Here is a 23115-nt window from a genome sequence, read left to right as displayed (position 1 = left end):
TTCTCTGTTCCTGCCCAGAGGTTCCCACCATCTACTTTGCACCAGCAATACAGTACTGAAACTGCAGTAAGAGGTCTAGGGAAGCAAACCAGAACCATCTTCGCTTTTATTGGTTGGGGGTTTTTTTGGTTTTTGGGGGTTTGTTTGTTTGTTTGTTTGTTTGTTTGTTTGTTTGTTTTGGGTTTTTTTTGTGCTGGTTTACCTCTCTAAACTGACTGACTGCAGATTTGGTGTGAGACGGGGCAGCAAGGCACAGACAGGCAGGCATGAAGGGGGCAACTGCGACCACAGCAGACTATTGTGATGTTTGGAGTAATTGTTTCTTAAATTATTTTTGGTCACTCTAAACTACAGCAGAAGCTGAAAAGTTTAGCTCATGACTGGCTAGACAGAAGATAATCCTGGCATGGGATGACATAAATTATGTAATGAGGGCTAGTGACACACCCAAACCCATGCTAAACTGGGATGAAAGGCAGGAATATTTGTCCTGTCTGAGTGCTGCCTGTATAGTCACACACCTTCTGGGCTGGTGCCTGTCTCATCACTTGCAGTGTGGGCAGAGTTTGTCTGTACCTGCCCATCCTACACAATTGAGACTGACCTGCAGCAGTCAGGGCACACTTGCTGGAGAGGAAAACAAAGAGCTGAAATCTGGCGGAACTGTTCAAGAGCACATGAAACCTGAGCACTGTTGCCTTCCAACTTGTTTGTGAAACACAGCAACACATGCATCGCAGATTTAAAGAGCAGTAAGCTGAGCCTGAGCAACAAGGGTGACCCTGCTCTGTGTACACATAAACACTTCCTTCAGGTGCCTGCAAAATTTCCCACTTCAGTTGTATCTCATTGACAGCTCTCAAGAACATTAATGAGTATGTTAATCAAAGAATACAGCTATAACTTCAAATGTCTCTCAGAAAAAAACTTGGAAAGAAAAGCTGAGGAAATACATATTCCTTCATGGGTGTATTGACCTCATGCTCTCAGCAGAAAGGCATAATGGGGTGCAGTAGGAATTAATTTCTTACCTACGGAACTGAAACCAAGTATCTCCCACAACGTCATGCATAGAGGCTATAGTTGGTTAGTCTGGTAAAATGTCTCCTAGGCTACTCCTGGGAATCAGCCCCAATTTATTCTCTATAGGATGCATAAGTATTTCTGACTGTCCTTTCAGTTCTTTATATGCCTGTTTCTTAGGTGATGAAATTACAGAAATGCCATATATTCCTTTCAATAGCATTTTCCATAGCTGAGCCAGCTGTAGAATTCCCATCCTCATGGCTTGCTTCATTTGTATTCACAGCATTTCCTGCACTGGATCATGGGCTGGGCTTCTTTGACCACTTAGTGCACCGACAATCATCATATTCACTTATTTTCATTCAGTCAATTCATCATTCCTGTTAGGAAAAAAAATTAATAATTCATCCAACAGTGATGTTTGAGGATCTTGGAGCACATTTGAGTCTGTGTCAACATAACCTTGCATTACCCTGAGACAGATCAGTACTTATCTCTCCAAGGTAAAGTAGAGGCATAAGAAATTAAGTAATATACCCCAGAGTACATAAATAGCAGCAGCACAACCCAGGACATAACCCTCAGTCTTGGCTTAGAGATAAATGTTTGGGCTCTTACCAGACACTCAATGAGAATTTTTACTGTGACTATATTTAAAGGAATGAAAAATATCTTTCCCTGTGTTACAGTTCTGTAGAAAATAATTCAGTAATTGAAGGCTTTGTAAAATCCATACATAATTTAATCTGAAAATAGTCAAATATTAGAGATAGACATAAATAGACCTGGCAGACAGGCTGCTGCCCTGTTTTCAACAATGGCAAAATTATTTTCATATCTTCATTTTTCTTTTGGACTGATCCAACCTTTTCATACAGAACAGTTACATGTGGGTCTGATAATGCACCAGCTACCCCACAGCCAAGGCATGGCAGTCATCCTGTTTTTCCACCATCTACACAGAAAGCAAGGCTCTGCTTACTGCTTCACACAAGCTGCAGTTCGCTGCTTCAGCTTCCAGTTTCAGCACAAAGTTACATCCACCCAGCAGACCCAAAGCTGCGATGGACCTTCAGGCCATCCTGCCCTCACAGCACAGCCCTGGCAAAGCAGTAAGCAGTGTGGACCTGTGGGAAACAGTTAGTCCATTCTGGGAGTTACCCACCGTAGCTAACACACACCAGTCACCCACTTGCTTTGTCCAGATTCACAACTTCACTCTGCCTACCCAAGCTGTGATAGCAACTCTGTTCCATAATCATCCTCCTTTGCAGCTCAAGGTCTTGGCAGCTTGGGATGAGGCTAAGGAGTGGGAAGCCCACGTGCCAGTTAAAGAGTTGGGATGTTGAGATGTATTCCCTCCAACGATGAAGATCATTCTGAGTAGCAGCCCTTAAACATGAATCCTCTGTACTTCCAAGAGACAGAGAACTGTCAGATAAAATGAAATTACCAAAATACTGCAAAATATCTCAGTCAGGATCAGAGACTTCATTTATTGCCTAATGTGAAATACTGTCACTGGGTTGATATTTTGCATATGTGAAAAGAAAACTATCTCACGCTACTTATATAAAAGGGGCCATCTCAAATTTCCAGGTGCTTTTAAAGAGCAGCTTCTCAGTGACATTGGCACACAATTTACTTTCTGAGCAAGGTTTTATTTCTTGGTTGTAGTATTTCTCATTATGTGTATGACACAATTATCACTACCTTATTCAAAATCAAGTCATTGAACTGGTAAGTCAAGTAAACTTTCATTGCGACTCTTGAGGAATTAATCTAAAAATTAATTCTGCTGTAAGTGCAGCATTTGAACATGTGTTAGAACCAGGCGGTGTATGTATAATGCTGGGCTTATCAATATGTGAACCAAATTCTACTCCCTTTAGTAAAGTATTTGGTTCCTGTTGGCATCAAGTGTAGATGGTATTAAGCCAGAATCTAGCTGTCTTTGGCTTCCATGTGATTCTCTTTCTCTAAAGTTACATTTGACTTACATGGATTTAAAAATAAAGCAACTTACTACAAATTGTAGGACATTTTTACAACTTTCAGTACTATTCCAAGTTGCAGATCCTGTGGAGTTATCACATCTAAGAGCATTAATTTAATAATGGCAGAGCTTCTGTGTTACTGGTTTCAGGCTTCTGCTGCTGAAGGCATCACACCATACTATCATTTTCATAAGCTTCTTGCATTCTTTTAACAATAAGATTATGAATTTGCCCACTCTTTTTTAATGGGAAGGCTGTTCCAAGAACCTTCTTGATCTAAGAGTTAGGACATGTCTTCTAATTTCTGATCCAAATGCAGTCATGCACAGTTTCTATCTTTTTTTTCCCACTGCTAACTGTGTCCTGTAGCTCTCCCCTTTTGCTGTATTTATAGACATGAGCTGAAATCCTTTTGAGCCTTTGTTTAGCTAGACTGATCCCACCACCTGTTCTCATCTCTCTCACAGGACAGCCTCTCCAGTTCCCCAGTTATCCTAGCCATTTTCTGTCCCTCTTCCAATTCAAAACAATTTTTCCTGGCTGTTAGTTACTGGAATTGTACACAGTCTTTCAGGTGCCGTTTCACTTGGGCCTGCACCCAGGAATAGTATTTGGAGCTACCTCTCCCCTTACATCCAGGCATTGCAAATACTCCCCTAACACCTAACTCATGGTAATCAAGTGTCACTCTCTAAACAACGTACAGACAAGTCCTGCCTGGGAGCTCTGGGCTTGGTGTACTTTAATCATTACTTCCATAGATCTGATGGACTTCTGAGGAAGACATACATAGGAGTGGTGGTGTGTAAATCTGGAATACTCAAGGCTTCTGCTCTTTCTGCAAGGGTTGTAACTGTGTTCTGCTAGCGTATGGGCAAGGGAGAACCTTCTTGCTCCCATCCACCTTAAGCCTCCCAGGACATCCATTCTCCCACAATGCCATGCAGGGAATGTCCTGGACTAGCTGTTCTGGCTCTCCGATTGTGTGCAGCACAGACTTGGCCTCCAGAAATGGATATGGTTTCACCTGGCAGGAGCCCCATGACCAGCTGCCCCATTTGGTGGGAAGGAAGCACCTCTGCAGGGCAGTAGGATGAGCACCTCTGCCCTCAGCCAAACCTCAGCAAGGTGAGTCACTGTTCAGAACATCAACGGGGGATTCAGCAGGAGAGAGAAAACTTCCAGAAGGTATAGAAATAAAATTTCTTGGAGTTTAATGAGCTACTTTTCTTTCTATGATCTCAGACACTTCCCTAGGTGATGAGGCACAAACTAAAGGGGCACATACTGGAATTACAGGTAGCAGTCAGGCTCTGATATTTCTGGTGCTTCGGTAGGTCAGCTCTTTAATAGAGTCACAGTATCATTAAGGTTGGAAAAGACATCTAAGATCGAGTCTAACCCTTAACCCAGAACTGCCAGGTCCACCACTAAACCATGTCTCTAAGCATCACATCTACACAGTTTTTGAATACTTTCAGGGGTGATGACTCTGCCACTTCCCTGGGCAGCCTATTCCAATGATTGACCACCCTTTTGGTAAAGATAGTTTTCTTAATATCCAATCTAAACCTCCCCTGGTGCAACTTGAGGACATTTCCTCTTGTCCTGTCACTTGTTACCTGGGAGAAGAGACTGACCCCACCAGGTTACAGCCTTCTGTCAGGCAGTTCTAGAGAGCAATAAGGTTTCTGTTCAGCCTCCTTCTCTCCAGACTAAACAACTCCAGCTCCCTCAGCCATTCCTCATCAGACTTGTGCTCCAGACCCTTCTCCAGCTATGTTGTCCTTCTCTGGACATGCTTCAGTATCTCAATGTCCTTCTTGTAGTGAGGGGCAGAGGAGCTGAGGTGCTGAGTCGTTCCATGTCATGCAGCATAGATGATAGATTTTGGTGTGTTTGTTTCTCTGACTGGTCTTTGAGAGAAAATGGATGGCCAGCCACTGCAGGAGCCTTCTAAGTCCAAACAAGGAGCATACCTACATCCTGAGGCTCCTGTGTCCAACTCTGATGGAGGCATAGCACTGGGTGTGCAGGAGCTGACCCAGGAACACCTTCCCTACAGGTCAAACAAGAGCAAGTCAGGCCTCCAAAGAAGATCATGTGTCTCCCTGTGACTGAATGGAAGGATATGGAAAGTGAACTGAGCTTACAGGCAGGACCTGGGCCCCAGGGGAAATACATAGTTGCAGGATTTGTTCCCAAGGCAGAAACACATCTTGGCACCTCCTGGCTCCTGCTAAGCCATATTCCTGTCCAAGAAGGTGGCATGGTATCTCCCAAAGGGGGTTTTTATGCTTGTCATACAAAGCTCACTTGCTTGTTTGAATGGAAAAGAGATTTCTCCTTGGACACATCCATGAGGGGGCTCAGCAGCAGGGCTGTCACCCACCTGAGGAGGGAACGGGACTGGCATTCCCTCAGTGGGGCATCAAAACTTTGACAAGGTGTTTTGGGAGGCTCTGCAAACACGAGCCATGTCTTGAAATGTCTCCAAGTGAAACTGCTGTGAAATGCATGTAGGCAGAAGGTAATTGCCCAGATCAGACTTTGGCTAAGGCACAGGACTGACCCTTTGTGAGCAAGTGTGCCCCAGGAGCTTCAGTACAAACACACAGCCACTGTGACTTTACAGTACCTCAGAGCAGGGCTCACACCTGAGAGGGATGATGGTCACTTGACAGACTCCACAGTCAGTAGCTCTGGATGAATGTTCATAGTGGCTGTGACCATTGCCCTCCCCTTCTGCAAAAGAGTAACTCCAACAGCTCTTACCAACCTGAAAGATGAATTCTACTTTCCACTTTTCTTTTTCCTAGGCTTTATTTCCCCTCCCACATTATTTTCTGTCACTTTTCAGTATACATTTTCTTCTTTATAATTTTCTTTTTTATATATAATTTTAATTTTTCACCTCCCATACAGATGGTTTCCTCACTTCTCACTCTCCCTCTTTCCTTAAAAGTACATTTTCTTGTATTCCAACAAATCCTCTGCATTGTGCTTTCCCTGCATTCCTTCCCTATCTTTTATTTTCCCTTGCAGCTGCTTAGCTGCTTTTGCTTTTTGATTAAATATCCAGGATGTTTCTCATCCTTCACAAAGTTTCTGGGGACAAGGTCTGGGGCCACAGGTCTACTCCTGACTGAGGTCTGCATTCCAGTATTGCTTCAATCCTTAGAAGATTCCAAGTCCCAGCTTCCATTTGGTCATGGGAAACTGACCATATGTTGATTTTATGCTATGGGAATCTATGCAATTCTAAAGGCAGCTAAAGAGTAATTGTACATACCATATTTTCTGTGATACTGGGTCTAGAAATACTCATAAGTTGTTGTGATCCTGAGACAAAAAGAAAAATGCTGGAAAGTGTTTCAGTTAAGTTACAAATTGCTTTTGGTATGTCCTAGTCAATAAAAACAAAAGCAAAATGTATCTTCACCATTTTTTGCTGTGACAGTAACATTCCTGACAATTCGTTAAAGGATCCCCTCTCCATTATGCTTCATTTCTCTCTAGTAATTTGTTCCTATTTCTGGGCAAATCTGTCTCATTAATATTTCTACATATGAGTTAACTGTGCTTTTTCAGTACCCCTGCAGTGTTGGGTAACTTTAAATAATTACTTCTCTTTGATGTAGTTTTATGTAAAAGAAATACTAATGCTGTTATTTATAGTTGCAATGAGCAAACTAATTAGTACTTAGTGCTTCTGAACATATCTCTCCTCTCGCCTTTCAACATTTTGGCCACTACTCAGTTTTCTTCATGTTATCACTACTTTCACACTAGCTGAAGCACCCAGAACTATAACTAATATGACTGAGGGAGATGTCTAGTGCCACATGAAGAAGGGCTATTCATGCCATCGCCTGTGATGTGATATCTCAGCCGTGCATCCCCAAATGATGTTGGCTCTGCTTCCACTGTATCATATTGACAGTTCACACCCTGCTTGTTGTTCAACTGATACCGTAGGAAAGCCTTTTTCCACCTGAATGGCAGACTGCTTTTCAAGTTTCTCTGTCTGACTGGATGACTGCACTGGGGTTAGTTCTGCCTATATACAGCACTTTTACTGAATGGATCTCAGGTGAATAATTCTGCTTAAAATATCAACATTAATTTTTAACCTGTAAGTCAGTGTGAACTACAGCTCTATTCATCTCCCACTTCCTCTCTTAGACCAAGTTTTAGGACCTGGAATGCAAAACTAGTAACCTGACACAATCCATATCTTAGTTTTAGTTGTATATAGCCTTGTAAACCACTTTTTCCTGTGTCAATATGAAACTGCACTAATATATGGGCTCAGGTACTATCCTCCACCCAGGCTCAGGTGCAGCTGAGAAAGACCTCAGGTTCTTACCCAGGAGACTTCCTGAATGCAAACATCTGGTGGGTTTTCACTCACAGAAATCCAGGACTACATGTCTGCTTGAAAGCTTCAAACCACATTTATTGTAAATTCGTGGAAAAAACAGAAGAAACCACAGGCCAGTAAACTATTACATCTCAGTGTGAAGAACTTGTCCAGTGATGTGCAATCAGATATTGACAAAAATATCTAAATAAGCAGCAATTTCTCAATAGAAATCTCATTAAATAAAAAAGAAAATTATTTCCATATTTACAGATTACAAGACAAATGGATCCTTAAAGTATTATTTTGTATTTAGTGGTTTTATTTCTTTGAAATAAAAGAGAAATGGCTTGAATCTAAGAATGTACTTTGAAAGCAGCTTGCTAGACAGTCTATGTTACCACCAGTGAAAGGACAAGAAGCCTCCCCTTGATCACTGCAGTGTTCTGCTTCTGTCATGCAGGCTTTCACCGAAGGGCTTCTGGTACTTCCACCTATGAAACAGGGATGCGAAAGGTGTTCATTACATTTGCTGTACAATCTGGATGGCAAAATTCCTACCAGACATACACTCCCAAGAGCTGTGTGCTGTGCATCATCTCCCATAACAAGACTAAATCTGGAAAAGTACCCCACTTTCTGTCAAAATCACAGCTGGGCAGAAACCAGTGTGTTGAGAAAAGTGTAATCAGAGGAAAGCCTCCTCCCAAGTGCTTTATTACACTCAGGTTTCTAAGAATTTTCTTTTATGAAGTGTATGTACTAAAATTATCTAAGCTTGTGCTATCTTTGGGCCATAGTTACTGAACTAGGATCTCTTACCCGCCTTAACTGCTTTATGCTGCTTGCTCGTATTGCTTCCATAAGGTTGTCATGGAGAGACCTTTGTGGGGTGGATGGACGGGTGGAGGGTCGTGAGCCTTCCTCTGACTTTCTGTCTGAGACTGATTTTAGAGAATCTTTAATTTCTTTCAATATGCTGTTCTCTTGTTTTCTGCTTTTTTTCCCTTTTTTCTTTTTCTGTCCATTATTTAAGGCTTTTTTTGAGCTTTCCTGCTGTTTGATGACTTCAGCTATATTCCTGGTTGGTGCCTTCTTCTCTGGAATAACTGGGGGAGGAGGAGGTGGAGGTGGAGGGGGAGGGGGAGGGGGAGGTGCAGGAGTTGGAGGCTGAGTTTTCACTGGTGGTGTTTTCTTAGGGAGCTTTGGAGAAGACCATGGGGAGCTCTTAGGTGATACATAAGGTGAGGACCGAGGTGTCCCCTTCTGCAAGACTTTGGTCTTTGGATTGGTGGCTCCATCACAACCTGACTCTTGTTGCCTCTGCTCCTGCATACGCTTTTGCCTTTGTTTATCCATATTTCTTGTTAGGATACTTGTCATGCTCATTCTTGGACCAGCAAGGTCAAAGTGGTACCCCAGCTTGACGAGAGTGGTGTTCTCTTTCAACAGTTTAACTATGTCCATTTCCACCTGGCTGCCCATGATGTGCCTTTGATTGTGAAACCGCAGTTCTGTTAGAACCTTGTTATTCTGCAAAGCTCTCATGATGGCCAGCACGCCTTTGCCTGTGATAAAATTTGACTCAATATTCAGACTAGTTATATGTTGATTTACCTTTAACATACCAGCAATAGCTATTGCCACATTGTCATCAGCATGGGTGTTAGCCAAGCTGAATGACTTAACCACTGTGTTGTCCCTCAGAGCTTGAGAAAATTGTATAAGCATCTGTGAAGTGATGTTTTCAATGTTGTTCAGATTGACCTCTGTGGTGTCAGGGTTGTTGCTCCGAACCTTTTCCAGAGCATCCTCAATAACTGTTGGATTTCCACAAGGGTGAATGGCACTGCTTTTTGAGCTCTGACTATCACTCTCTTTTCCATCGTGGCCATTGAGTAAGTTTTCGCTGTCCGTTGTGCCATTACATTTTTTGCGTCTGATGTGCTCAGAACTCCTGCCATTCTCAGGTCTTTCACTAGCTGCAGCATTTTGCTCTTCCTCATTCTCATCATCACTCTCATCTTCATCTTCCTTCTCATCTTCTTCTTCATCATCCTCTTCGGTATATGTCTCCTCAGACACTTCACTATTGCTTTCTGTGAAACATTCTTCTTGAAGCTCTTCTGAATTGCCTTCTTCTTCCTCAGGATCCTGAACAGGAATGTAGGTGTGGGTGTTAAATATGAATGAAATAATGTAGCTACTGCCTTTTAGCATAAAAATAATTATATTGAAACTATATAAGTGAATGTTGAAAGCTAAAAATAAATCCCCAGAAACAGATACAGTTAGGAGAACAAAAAATCCTTCAGTACCTAACACCTCTTTAGCACTATTTCTTTCATACTCTTTAGAAAATGCTCAGCATAAATTGCAATCATTTTACGGACATCAGTGATTTCTGCCAGGAGAAAACTTGATACCATATATTACAACATGGACATACTTCATGTTTTCTGTGTTGGCATGTCTGCAAGGGGACATAATTTGTATCCTTGCCAGCAGAAATACAAGACAACCATTCCAGAATGGACATGAGCAACAAGCCTCTTGATTTCATGAGGATTAGACATCTGTATCAATGCTCAGACTCCTTTGCATACGTTAGTACGTGTAAAAAAGTTAAAGATTGCCATGATTTGCAATGCAAATAGTGTTTGCATGTGCAATCACGTATACCAGCATGCAAAACAATACAGAATTACAGGAGTCATGTCAAAAAGATTGTGGAGGCACTGTATGGGCTGTATGTCCTCACAACTATTTGTGAAGAAATGATTCAGATGCATTGCCACAGGTAACAAGGAATGCAAAGTAACATATTAGTAACATATCAGTAACCTGTTTGCCAAGAGCTAAGACTGTGCTCAACAGCAGCTGTCACAGGTCAGCTGCCACACTGAAAATCATTATAACTCTTTGTCTACATAATAAATGGTTGTTTTTTCTGAAACACAAGGTTTTAGTGTGTTTGGTGGAAGGCAGATTTGGAACCACATCTTAAAGCTCTGATTGGTGCCTCTCAGGGTGGCAAAAGAGAATTCACTGCACAGGAGCAGAGAAAGCTCTTCATCCCAGGAAAGCTTCACTCTCCACCTGGAGGACTCCAGTAGTGCGCCAGGGATCTATGAGCAATGATTGAACCCACACTCTACCCAAAACTCTTACGGAAAAAGATCTCCCATGTCATATTTTATCTACTGGACAAGCCATAACTTATGCTTTTTCATTTACAATTGTAAATGTTTATAGAGTTTTGGATTCAATATAATTGTTCTGTATGCACTACTTTATCAACATTTGTGGTTTTAAGTGGTTTTTCAGTCTTTGTAAAATACTAGAAGGTATTTTCCAAAGCAAATATACTTTGCAGAGACACAGCAATTCTGTTTTTGGAAAACAAAAGTGTTACTAACAAGGCAGCCTGTTTTTAGACAACCTGTGCAGTTTTCGGTTTGCTTAATTATCTGGCTCTGAAAATACAGGGAAAGGTTAAAACAACAGCAGTAATAGATTGCATTGTACTGTTTTGCAGTCTTAAGCAGAATTCTGTGTTGGGACACATGCAAAACAGATGCTAATTTTAATGTCTGTAGAACAGAGACTCTTAATGAAACAGGACATTTTGCAGTTTCCTCCTGATGTTCCTGAGCATTCAGCACCTGGGGGCTTGCAGGGTCTGATCACATGGACCTGCACGTGTAGAATTTTAAAATCTCAAAACACCAGGTATCCAGGAACCCATCTTCATGGCCTTGCTTTTATCTATCTACGAATATATACTAGAGTCTTCAACACAGCTGCAGCAGAAGGTGGTGCCTCTAATATGTTTGATGACACTAAAATAATAAAGAAAATAATTGGGGGTTTGGTTTTGTTTTGTTGTTGCTTTGTTTGGGTTTTTTTGAGTGGCATTTCTGGGGTCAAAGGGGGAGTTCAGTTCCTGTCTCATACATTGTCTGGTGTCATAACAATCTTCATGATCATTTTGAAATTGAATACTCTTCTCTGTAACTGTAGTAGCACTGTGGTACAGGACTGCTGCAGGCAGCCTGCAGGGCTTCACCTTACAATGCAGTAGTAATTTGATGATAATTTAGGACTAAGATAGTCAGTGCAGAGGTAAATATCTCTGAAGGACAAGTTATTCACCCCAAAAGGCTATCTGCAGTTCGTTTGCCTTCTGGAGAGGATGATCCCTCATCTCACCACTAACTATAGAAAGAGCACAAATAACCATCTTAGATAAGGGTGTTTAACTTCCAGACAGTTGAAAGCAAAAAGAAAATTGCTTTCAAGGAGCTTTCTTACTGCCTTCAGTGAAGAGAACCATGGTGCCCTCTCTATCAGCATGTCAATATTTTCTTATTTAAGGATGCATTTAGGAAGTTTCTTCTGAGACCAAAAAGTATAGAGATTTTTGCCAGCACTTTAAGGTTTAGCCATAACCCATCATTAACACTCTAGAAACATGGAAAAAAACCCCCAAAACAAAAACAAGATCCTGCCATTATATAAGACACCAAACTAGACCTATTCAGAAGGGGGTTTGGAACTGCTCAGGTTTTGAGTTCCAGACTCAGCTGGAAATAAACATTAATCTTGCCATTGCCTCCCTAGGACTTGACAAACAGGGAGTGAAGGCAAAGTCTGCAAGCTGACACTAATAGTCTGATGACAGCTACTGGTCTGTGTGCCTGCCTGCAAAGACCTTATACCACCATTTACAAGCATGAAAAAACACTTATATGTAAAAACATCCTGGATATTGCAGGATAATTTAATCTGACTGTTCTCTTGAAGGATATTTATCTAATGTATAGACTGCAATTATTTCCTTGCAGTGAACCAAGCTCCTGAATCAAGGTTATCAGAGGTTCTGAGTGCAGTTCTGCTGTCTTTGACTTTGTTGCATTATTTTCTATTTAAACATGGGAAAATGTGTCCCTGTAAATGGTCAGAGTTTGGTATGAAGCAGCAATTAAAATTTTCCAAGTCCCCACTTTTCTTTGAAATTACATGGAGCCATTGTGAAAACAGAAGTTGCTTTTGGATTGAGCTCAGTCTCAAAAATACTTTTAGCAAGGACCCAGGGGTGTCAGCATGGACATCAGTTGAGACTGAGAGTTCTCCTTGCTTGCCAGGACTGAGCCCTTCCCTCCTGCCCAGCTGTAATGCTCATTTGCAGTTCAGGGACTGACTTTTATTATTAACATTTTTATTTTGGGAGATGAGTTGCCTAACAAACACTATTGGTTGCTGTTTTGGGAATACAGTTAAGAGGTTCAGATGATCACTCTACCACAGCCCACTTTTTAAATAATGTAACCTTCTGACAACAGTTGCCAGAAGACTCCCAAGCTGTGCCAACGATCCACAGCAGGGACAAAGCAACACAAGGTGCTGACTGCAACGCAGCTTCCTTCCAGTGAGCACAAAGCCTGGTGTTCGCTTGCTAAACTTCTGACATAACATGTATTCAGAATTATCTTCCTGACGTGCTTCTTAGCAGTCAATGCAGACTGTTTTTTAAGAAAAGGAAAAGGGACTTTCTGTAGCATTTTAAAAATTCAAATGCTACCCAAAAGCCCACATTGCTACCTATCAATAATTTCTAACATGCCCTTTAATTTTTTTCCTATTTTAGTCACTAGTGACAGGTTTTATCGCACTTTCTTCTGTTCTGAACTGAGCATATAAGGTACCTCCACAGAGAGCAAAAACTCTGAGCTAATACACAGAGCTTCAATGTTCTTAAAAATGCTACAACAGACTGAAAGGAAATTAAATCAGTCAGTGAGATCATGCCAATGAAGGATAAACCCAAATATTTACAGGAAACAGCAAATGCCTCAGCATCTTACCTTGTCGCATGCACCCAACCTCTCTTTTTCTAGGAGTTTCTTGGTCTCCCTCTCCCAATAGGCCATCAATGCTTCCCTGCTGAAAGTCCCTGTCGGTGTTTTCTCTGTCAGGCTCTTCTGCCGTTGTCCCACTGGAAGATTCCGGTCGGGCTCTATGTCCTCTAGCTCTCGCTCCAGCTCCTTCAGCTCCTCTTCAGTGAGAGAAGCAAGGAGCTCATCTTCATCAATGTCTTCATATTTACTGAGCTCTCTTCTGTAGCCAAAGGTAGACATGGTCCTGCTTGGTCAGGCTGGTACAAAGCTGAAGTGATCAGGCATTCAAGAAGGCTGAAGCAAGCAAGCTGTGTCTCGTGTGGTCAGCAACTGTTTCCCTTCATAGCAGAGGCACCCTTTTAAGAGTAATCATCAGGGGCTTACGACAATGCATGAAGGGATGAAAGCATGCTCCGTTTTAAGCATCACACGTCAGCTAGACATCTGAACAGCAAGAATGTCCCAACACTAGTGTTTGCAGGTCCCTTAAAGAGGGGGATTATTGACACACTGGCCATGGCCATATTTAGAGCAGGCAGCCAGTGGGAGAATACCAGCCTTGCAGACGGGGGGGGGGGGGGGGGGGGGGGGAGAGCAGCAAATAAAACCCCAGTCGCACTTTTACCAATGTCATGTCCAAACTGCAGGGAAAGAACAATGAAAATCCATTTAATCCTGAGCTATCACAGGGGCTGGAAATAAAACACCCTTGCCATTGTTCAGCAGACTTCCTCTTGCTTTCACGGTTTTCTAGTGGAACCATGGCTGTTATCCTGCCAAGGTATCTGGATCAGTGGAAAGGCAGCCAAGGGGAGGAGGTTGGTGTGTCAGCACTGACAGGAAGAACTGCTCCCGCAATGTCATGCCTGTAACAAATCACACACCTACATTATTTATTAATTCCCTTCTTTTTTGTTTTCTAGGATAATCAGAGGAGAATCTGCTTGGCATGTCCATCTGGAGCTCCTGAGATTTTTTTTTTTATTATTTTTTTTAATGCAGAAAAGTGTTCTCTGCTGGAGAAAGTGAGCAGAGTCCCCCAGAACTTTCAGGGGAACATGCCCTGGGTGGGCAGCAAGGCTCTCTCTTCATCACTTCTGACAGCCTGAGCAACTGAAGGCCTCTAGTGGCTATTCTATTAATGGCTACTGCTCACTGTCACTGACTGATGTGCAGCTGGATAGTGCCCTTCTTCTCTTGATTTTAAATGCATTTCTACATTATATATTAATTATATTATATATTAATAATATTATCTATATTTCATATAGATTTGATAAAAAAATTATATTTTTCCTTTGATAATTTGTCTATATGAACTTCATGCCATTACCTTGCTCAAGAATTGGGATGAAAGATTGTGAGCTTAGTCTTCTCTAACACATGAAATACATTAATAAAGCAGACTGAGAAATATTGCACATCTTAAAATCAAATAAATATTTGCTGGTCCTTTATGTTGACCAAATCTTTGGATAAAATAAAAAGGAGGAAGATGCTTGGCTTACAGAGCTAAGAGCATTACCTTCACTGTATAAGATACCATGATGGGTCGACTGCATATAGACAAGTCAGTGGGTCAGTAGAAGTTCTGCTCACTTTTTCAGCTGCACCTGCAGAATGAAGCCTGGACCAATTTTGTAAAATGTAATAGAGAAGGAAAATATAATAAGTGCCTTTTGAATTTTAGTGTTGCATCATCAATGCTTTTTGATAGAGCTGGTATTGTATATAACAGCACTCCAAGCATTTTTATTTCTTCAATATGCTGAGGATAATGGTTCATGTTGTTATATTGGAGATAGCCAAAGAAGCAGCACAATAAAATTATCTTCTTGAGTGCATTTTTGCAGACAATATTTTGTTGCATACCTTTTTTTGGTAGAGTTGGTTAGAAAATTTGCACTTGACAGATTTTTTGTTGGAAAATGCTGATTGAAACTGAAATTCTTTTAGAAATATGCTATATTTTATTAGTACAATGTTGATACATACAACACTGATATGTGCAATACTAAAAGCAAAAAGATGTTGTTAAAAAGGAAATCTATTCAAATTTACTGTTTTACAAAAAATTCTGAGCTTTCTGATTTTCCTTTTGTCTCAGATACAACAAAATTTGCAAGTCTTTGAATTTTTCTGGGTTAACAGTCTATAATATAGAATACAAAGATACAGCTACCTGAATTGTCTTTTTGAAGTTTTCTATGTATAAATCAAATTTTCCAAACTCAAAGGAACTTGAAAAAGCAACATGCATTACTCAATGCTAAAATAATACTCCAAAGGAAGATTTAATGACATGAATATTACTTTCAATGCTACTCCTTGCTGAGGCATGATACAATATTGCGTCAGTAGTGATGTTCTTCTACATAAAATGTCAGTGATGTCCATTGTAGACATGATACAAGATAATTTAAAGATGTTACTAAAGATGGATGAGGTATTTCCTTGTATATGTCTCCCCTGAAGCAAGGGGGAAAATGGCACAGTTAGACAAGGTTATGAGAACTTTGTGTCTTCTTAATCTTAGAGATCACTCATGGTAATTTACTACCCATTCTTTACACGGGAATGGCCAAGGGTGAAGACACATGAACACTCTCTAAGACAATTTTAATAAAAGTAATAAAGCTGTAGCACATGGCAAATTACACACACAAAAAAGATACTAAGACTGTAAAGCTACATCCACATCAGAAAACGTGGGAATAGTATTTGTTGTTGCCTGCTGATGAGCACTGAAACACAGTCCTTAATTCCATAGTTCTGTAATTAAATACTTTGATCTTAGACTCATAAGTAGCCAGAACCTTTACTCTTTTTCAATGCATGGGAGAAATCATACACATTTAACAGGCTTTCAGCATTTTGTTTTGCCCCTGTTCTTCAGCACAGTAAGACTACCCAGGACTTTAAATGTGCTGTGGCCACTTCAGGGGACATGAAGGTGTTACTACCTTTGTGAGGAAGAAGAATAGAGGTACAGATATGTTAAGACTGAAAGTATTCACTAATGTGAAATTTAGGAGTCCCTTTCTGGCAGTATTTGTTATTATGCAAGCACTTCAACCAATCAGGGCTCAGTTCCTATGGTCACCACCACAGCTGAAGCTTCCACCACTGCAACACTTCAGATCACAGGTTCCAGCTTCCAAAAGGAACTCCTGCAGCAAAGACAAGAGTGATTGTGCTTTCCTAATACTAGCATTCTTGCCTGAAACATTTTGTTCCCGTTCCACAGCCCCCTTTCTCAGGCAGTACACGTGTTCGGATTTCTGTAAAAAAAAAAAAGAAAAAGAAAACAAGAAAAAGCAGCCTGAGCATCCTGTTATATGTCCCAGGCTATGTTCTTCATGACACCATTATGAGCAGTTTAGGAAGAGACCTTGTGCTAGTGAGGTATTGGAACAGACAGCCCAGGGAAGTGATTGAGTCACCATCCCAGGAGGTATTTAAAAGATGCATAGATATGACACTTAGGGACATGGTGTTGTGGTCTTTGCAGTGTTAACATTTGGACTTGATCTAACACATCTTTTCCAACCTAAGTGATTCTATGATTCCATGACCTGATGAAGGGCTTTGCCACCTCCTAACAGAAGATCCAAACTCACTAACCTAATGCCCTGTTGAAATCCTAAATGCAGGAAATAAACCATTTCACCAATAGACCATGAAAATTCATCACTCAATCAACAGAATTATCAAAAGGTTTGTTTCCTTCAGGACTTGAGCTCAGATTAGTGAAAATAAGAACTGGGAATGCTCATTTTATAGGAGTAGGATTCACTCTATCATTGTATATGTTGGCACTCAGGTTCCTGGCTTTGAGTGGGATGGAGCCTACTTAGCAGCAGCTAGATTGCAGGCAAGACTTTTAATCTTTCCTAACCTGGTGGTCTGTTTTCTTGGTTTTAAAAGAGGACACCCTTTTAAGTGCCCTTTTTGCCTTTCCAAGCAATTAACTATTTCAAGCAGCAGCCTACAGGACTTTGTTCTGCTTCTCACATTTCCACACTTGGGGCACATTGTCAAAATTGCTGAAAGGACATGAGCAACACGTGGCAGGTGGTGCTTGCTTCCCTGCAGGACAAAGCCCATAGTTTAACATTTACTTCCACTTGGATGAGCACAGGGAAAACTTCAGGGAAGAAAAAAAAGAGGGCTGCACAACCTTGTCCTCAGGCATGGGACAGTGGCTATTTCAGTCATGACTCCGGAGGACAGCCTGTCAGACAGATGTGTTGGCTCATACCGAGCTCAGTCCCACACTACAGGAACAGGTCCAATTGCCATAGAGTGCATTAAAAACAATGCACCGCAGCATGGCTGGGCTTTCCCCATCTCTCCTGCTGCCCTTCTGCAGTGCTGCTTGCTTCTGCGTCTCCCTGCCACTTTTTCACCACTCACTCCACCCAACAGCTCCTTCCCTCCTGCCATCCACTCACGCAAACCCTGAGGCAGCAGCCCCCAAGCTCTCCCATGTCCCCCTGTTGTGCATTGTTGCTGCTACATTGGCTTTTCCACCCCTGGCCCTGCAGGTCCCCCTCACCTGCCCTCCCTGAACAGCCACTCACTGTTCTCATCCACCTCCACAGCCTGTTTGCTAACCTCACCTTCCTTCCCCTCCTTGCACATCCCCTCTGCCCTGCACCAGTGCTCCTCCCTGTCTGCCTTCTCCCTCCTGCCTATAGTAATGTGTATATCTATCTATCTATCTATCTATCTATCTATCTATCTATCTATCTATCTATCTATCTATCTGTCTACCTACCTATCTCTTGATCTATTTCTCTCTAATTCTCTCTCTGTCTCTATCTTTCTATCTATAGATAAATAGATATATCTGTGTGTGTCTCAATTTTTGTATGCTGCTTGTATAGGCCCAGGTTGACTGCAGAATCTAAACCATCATGGAGAGACACAGGGTCAAGCAGCCTGGCAAGTACACAGGACTGCAGGGCAGACTGATGGGACAAGCTGCTTCTCTTTCCCCTGGGAGACTCACGTAACTTGTGAAAATTGTGCGCACAGTACTGTGCCTGAAAAGGATGTGTCATCACCTACATTTAACAGTGGTATCACCAGAGCAAATGGGATGAAGCATGCACTGAAGGCATTTGAAGGAACAATTTTTCAGCTGCTTTCCTCTATGCCAGATGATTCCGTTGTCCAGTCCATCTCTCTTGGTGATCCCGTAAACAGGGAGTCACACAGAAGAAAAAGATCTTTCTTTTCAACCGTGCTGGGGAAACAAAAATGTAAAGATGATCATGATTCAAAACCAGTCTTTGCTTGAGAATCAGACTCAGCAACCTATCTCAAAGACAGATTTTCTCCCACAGATCCCCTGCAACACACCCTAGGCTACCAGGAGGGCAGATTCTGGGTCTAGATTGCAGTTTAAGAACTCAGACCATCACAAACAGAGATCAGTTTTCACTCAAAAACATTTTCATGTGGGCTGCCCTATTGCTCAGATTAGTTTTGAAAACAGCTTTCTCAACAGTTGCTGGGGACATAACTATACAGTATATATCAAGAAGCCATGTGGCAAACACTAATCTGATGTATTTTGCTGATGGGGGTGTTTGGGTTGCCTTACTTATCAAGACGGAAGAGTTATAGTGGGTGAAGAAGAAAATGGGCTCTGATAGTGCTGCTAATGAGAAGAGAGTAAGGATCTTGGAAGGGGAGTCAAGAGGGTCAATCTGCCTGCAGGGAAGGTGTGGGGACAGAAATTAATCTGGGTGAAAATAAGAACATTTCTGGACTAAACTCTTTAATTAAAAGAAGGAAAACTCACTGCTCACATTGCACAGGCACCTAGGGTCCTTTGTGCATAGATCGTGAAGGTTTGTTCTATTATACAGAGAGTCATGCAGCTGGTGCCAAAGGTGCAGAACACTCGGGGTTTATTGCTCCTTTTGTGTACCTGAATCACAGTAAAATCAGGAAGGTAAGGGTGACAAATCTTATTGAATAGATGTCATTCCCATTCCCAGTTTTCTTTCCTTCCTACACAGCCAATACTTTTTAATCATCTTGTGTCAGACAATGTCATGTTCTGTAATAACAGCATGAGAAGAACCTGCTTATCTTTGACAGCACAAAGTATTCCTGCCAGGGTTTTGCCCAAAGCAACTGCTTCTCCACACCTCTGAAGACTGGCCATTTCCTCATTTCTGCCACACCACAAAGATAAACTGCTTTGTACACAATAATGGTCTTAATGCTCTTGCTTTCATATAGCTGCTCTTATTCCTCAGGAAGAATCTCAGTGTGCTTTGCAAAAGTTGCCAACAGATTTACAAACTATATATAGAAGTCATTTCACTCGCTACTGATGTACAGACATAGGGTGACCACAGCAGCTGTTTGGAATTACATCGTGATATTGCTCAACAGGCTCAGACAGGAAGTAGAGGCCACCGTATTGCAAAGAAACTAGCAGAGGAACTGCTCTATGCACAAAAAATGGAACTTTTGGAAGTGCAAATTCAATGCAATGCATCTGCAGTTAGCCTATTCTTTCAAAAAAAGAGCACAATAAAATAGGTGAAATGCTACACTGTTACATCAGTCTTATGAGGACTAACCATGCAGTAATATATTTTTATAGCTTTTCAGGAGAACCACAACACACAGGCTCCTGAGGGAATATTTCTCCTTATCTAAGTAGCTCTTTTGCTGGTGTGAGTGACACTTAAGGGAGCATTGTAAAAAGAAAATTATTCCCATTGCAATATATACCTTTAATAATTTATACAGCAATGTATTTCTTTCAGATGCAGCATTTCTCCTGGTAAAGAACAGGTCTGGATTTCTTTGAAGTCTTCTCCCTGCATTTGGAAACAGATAGCATATTTTTGAATTAAGATCATTATTTGTAGGGTACAGAAACAGACACTGAAAGACAGACACCTTGAGTGGCAAGGTGCCATTTTTCATTGCTGTAGCCTAAACAAACAACTTCCAGTAGAAAGGTTGCGGTAAGGCAGGGTGAAGCAGAATTAGGGCCATTAAGGCTGAAAATCACTTTGGTTGAAATCACTTTTCTTGATACGATTTTCTGAAGCACAGGTCTATCAGTCCTAAGGCTAACATGAAATAAAAAAGTAGGAGGAAGGCTTTAAAAGAACTGACTTAGGAGGTAGATCAGAGCTGTGGCAGAGTACACCAGGCAGGTAAAGCTGGTTACACTGAAGACAGAGAGGTGAGGGCAAGAAGCTGTTGATTAGGTGCATATTAAATCACAGAATCATAGATTTGTTAAGGTTGGAAAAGACTTTTAAGATCATCAAGTCCAACCATCAACCTAGCATCAATACCATTTTCACCATAAAATCATGTACACATGTGCCATATCCACATGTTTTTTGAACACTTCTAGGGATGGTGACTCCATCACTTCCCCAGGCAGCCTGTTCTAATGCTTTACAAATCCTTCAATGAAAAATTGTTTCAGCATATCCAATCTAAACCTCCACCGGCACAACTTGAGGCTATTTCCTGTTGTCCTGTCACTTCTTACGTAGGATAAGAGGCCGACCCTGACTTTGCTACAACATCGGTTTTGGGTAGCTGTAGAGAGCGACAAGGTCCAGGATAAACAACCCCAGCTCCCTCAGCTGCTTCTCATAAGACTTGTCCTCCAGCCCCTGGGAGTGAAAGAAAAGCAAGAGATAAGACCTGTTTTACCTGATCTACCTGATGTCACTTTTTTCCTTGCAAACCATAGCCAAACAGCTGGATATTTTAGAAGGTTGCCGTTTTCTGCCCCAAAGTAAGGGTAAAAAAAAATTTCTTTGCCATACCCCCCAAGGCAGACACAAAAGAGCTTGTGATTGTGTTTTTCCTTGTTTGAATCCCATGCTAATGGCAAGAGTTGGAGAAAATGCAGCTCAGGCTCTTATGAGCCTGTGCCAGAACACAGAACACTGCAGTGAAACAGTAAAATTGCTCCCTAGCCCCTACTATGACCCCTGCACCTTGGTACCCAGAACAGGCCCTGTATGCCAGCTGCCAGAATTTGATGGTATCCAGTGTATGGAGTTTTATGAATAACCCACATGACATTATGGCCCCTACAGTGAATAGCTGGTCATATACAGGACTCATGGCTATGGTGTGGTCTTTCCTTCACTGAGCTATGAAAACACTCACAGCTACAAAGTCCATCCCACGTATGCTGCAAAAGCTGACGTAACCATTGTTGAAATTCTGGCTCCTTGGAGACCTCATCAATCTGGTGCAGCTGCTTGTGACAGATTTTTTGAGAAACAGAGACCAAATGATACCTTTGATTTTAAACATTGTCCTCAAATTAATAGGAGTCTCTGCCCCGGAGCATGCCTGAATCAGTGCCAGGGCATTTAATTACTTCTAGACATCATCGTGCAGGGGGTGGGCATGCCATGGAATTGGGTTGCTGTGGAACACCCTATAAGACACACCCACATAGCAGAGAAAATTAAATTCCAGTGTTGCAAGAGTTCAATCACAGTCTAGGCAGGGAAAACTAAAAGTAGGTTTTTCCTACCAATTTATTCCTCCAGCTGTGGTTGATGCCTTTGCATCCTTTCACACAACCACCGGTTCTGGTCCAGTGACATTTCCTGCTTCTACCACCATATACTCAAGTACATAAAAATTGTATTTAATGGTGTTACTGCAAAATAAGGGAGTCAAAAGACCTGTGTTCAGTTCCTAGTTCTTCCATAAACATGACCTGGGGAAAACAGCTCCCTTTCCATGACTGTCTCACCTCCTATCCATTTAGAATAGTCTTGCTTCTTCTGCCTCCATTCAGTTCACAGATGCCTTGAAAACATGAAAGATACTTTCTCTTAATGTTGTACTTCTTTTAGCATCCAGGGTGGAGGGAGGGAGGGGTGGGGAACGTCTTCAATAAATTAGCAACTTCAGTGGTGAATGACAGAAAAGCTTTAAACCAGGATTAAGCCACCTTCCATAACAAGCAACCAGACTTGATTAAAAGATAAACACAACAATACCATGTCTTTTTAGCTTACCTAATGATACTCAAAGGACTAGTTCATGGTATTTTAAACACTTAGGGCAATGCTCAGTCCTAGATCTGAATGCTTTAATGCTGCAGGCAATGGAACTATGGCATGAGGAATGTATAAAGTCCTAAATATAAACCTTCACCCGTGAACTAAAATTACTAGTGGAATTTGGCTCTAGCCACAGAAAGGGTTTAAAATCTCCTATCTAAACCCCTGTTTGATCATGTTTCCTTTGCTGGTGGCAATACACTGTATCAGAAAAAGCAATTAGCCATATTCTTGCGTTGTGGTCACTGTATTCATTAAAATTACCACAATTATCATTAAGCCTCTATTTCTGTTTAGGAATGCCACACAGAAATATCAGTCTATAGGTTATGAAGCATGCATGCATTTGGCCTGGTACGTCCAGGATGCATTGGTCAGTGGAGCCTTGACTTGGAACCAGGCGCATTGGGTTCACTGGGCACTGTGCACTCAGGCCATGCCTAGAGTCACCAGTCACCCAGGGCATCCTCCTGTCAGGGGCCTGTCCCAGATGCCAGATACCTAGAAATTTCTCACAAGTGACCAAGTTGATCTTTTTCCTCCTGGTCAAAATTTCTAGCAAAAAAACCCCAAAAAGAGGATATGTCTTGAAAAGCCATATGAATAGAAGCCCTAACAGCAGCAGAAGCCAGAATGAAGCTTTCTGTTCAACCTTCTATATGTCCCAGACTAGTAATTTTCACTCCTTCTATTTGCTCCAGTAAATCTATTATGAGAAAGGACAGACACACTAAACACTGATA

At 41.6% G+C, this 23115-nt stretch overlaps 1 protein-coding gene across 1 annotated transcript; it reads right to left on the bottom strand.

Moving 5' to 3' along the window:
* Positions 1 to 7813: 7813 nt before the first annotated feature.
* LMOD2 (leiomodin 2) lies at positions 7814 to 13526 on the bottom strand. Its single transcript, XM_071550004.1, has 3 exons — positions 13254 to 13526; positions 8209 to 9540; positions 7814 to 7880 (listed from the first exon to the last, which is right to left on the bottom strand). Exons 1-3 carry the CDS (start codon positions 13524 to 13526, stop codon positions 7854 to 7856), a joined length of 1632 nt encoding a protein of 543 aa, XP_071406105.1. The 3' UTR covers positions 7814 to 7853.
* Between the last annotated feature and the right edge of the window lie 9589 nt (positions 13527 to 23115).

The sequence above is a fragment of the Pithys albifrons genome, chromosome 3 (genome assembly GCF_047495875.1).
Source record: "Pithys albifrons albifrons isolate INPA30051 chromosome 3, PitAlb_v1, whole genome shotgun sequence".
NCBI classification, from domain to species: Eukaryota; Metazoa; Chordata; class Aves; order Passeriformes; family Thamnophilidae; genus Pithys; species Pithys albifrons.
This window is presented reverse-complemented; position numbering and strand designations above follow the sequence as displayed.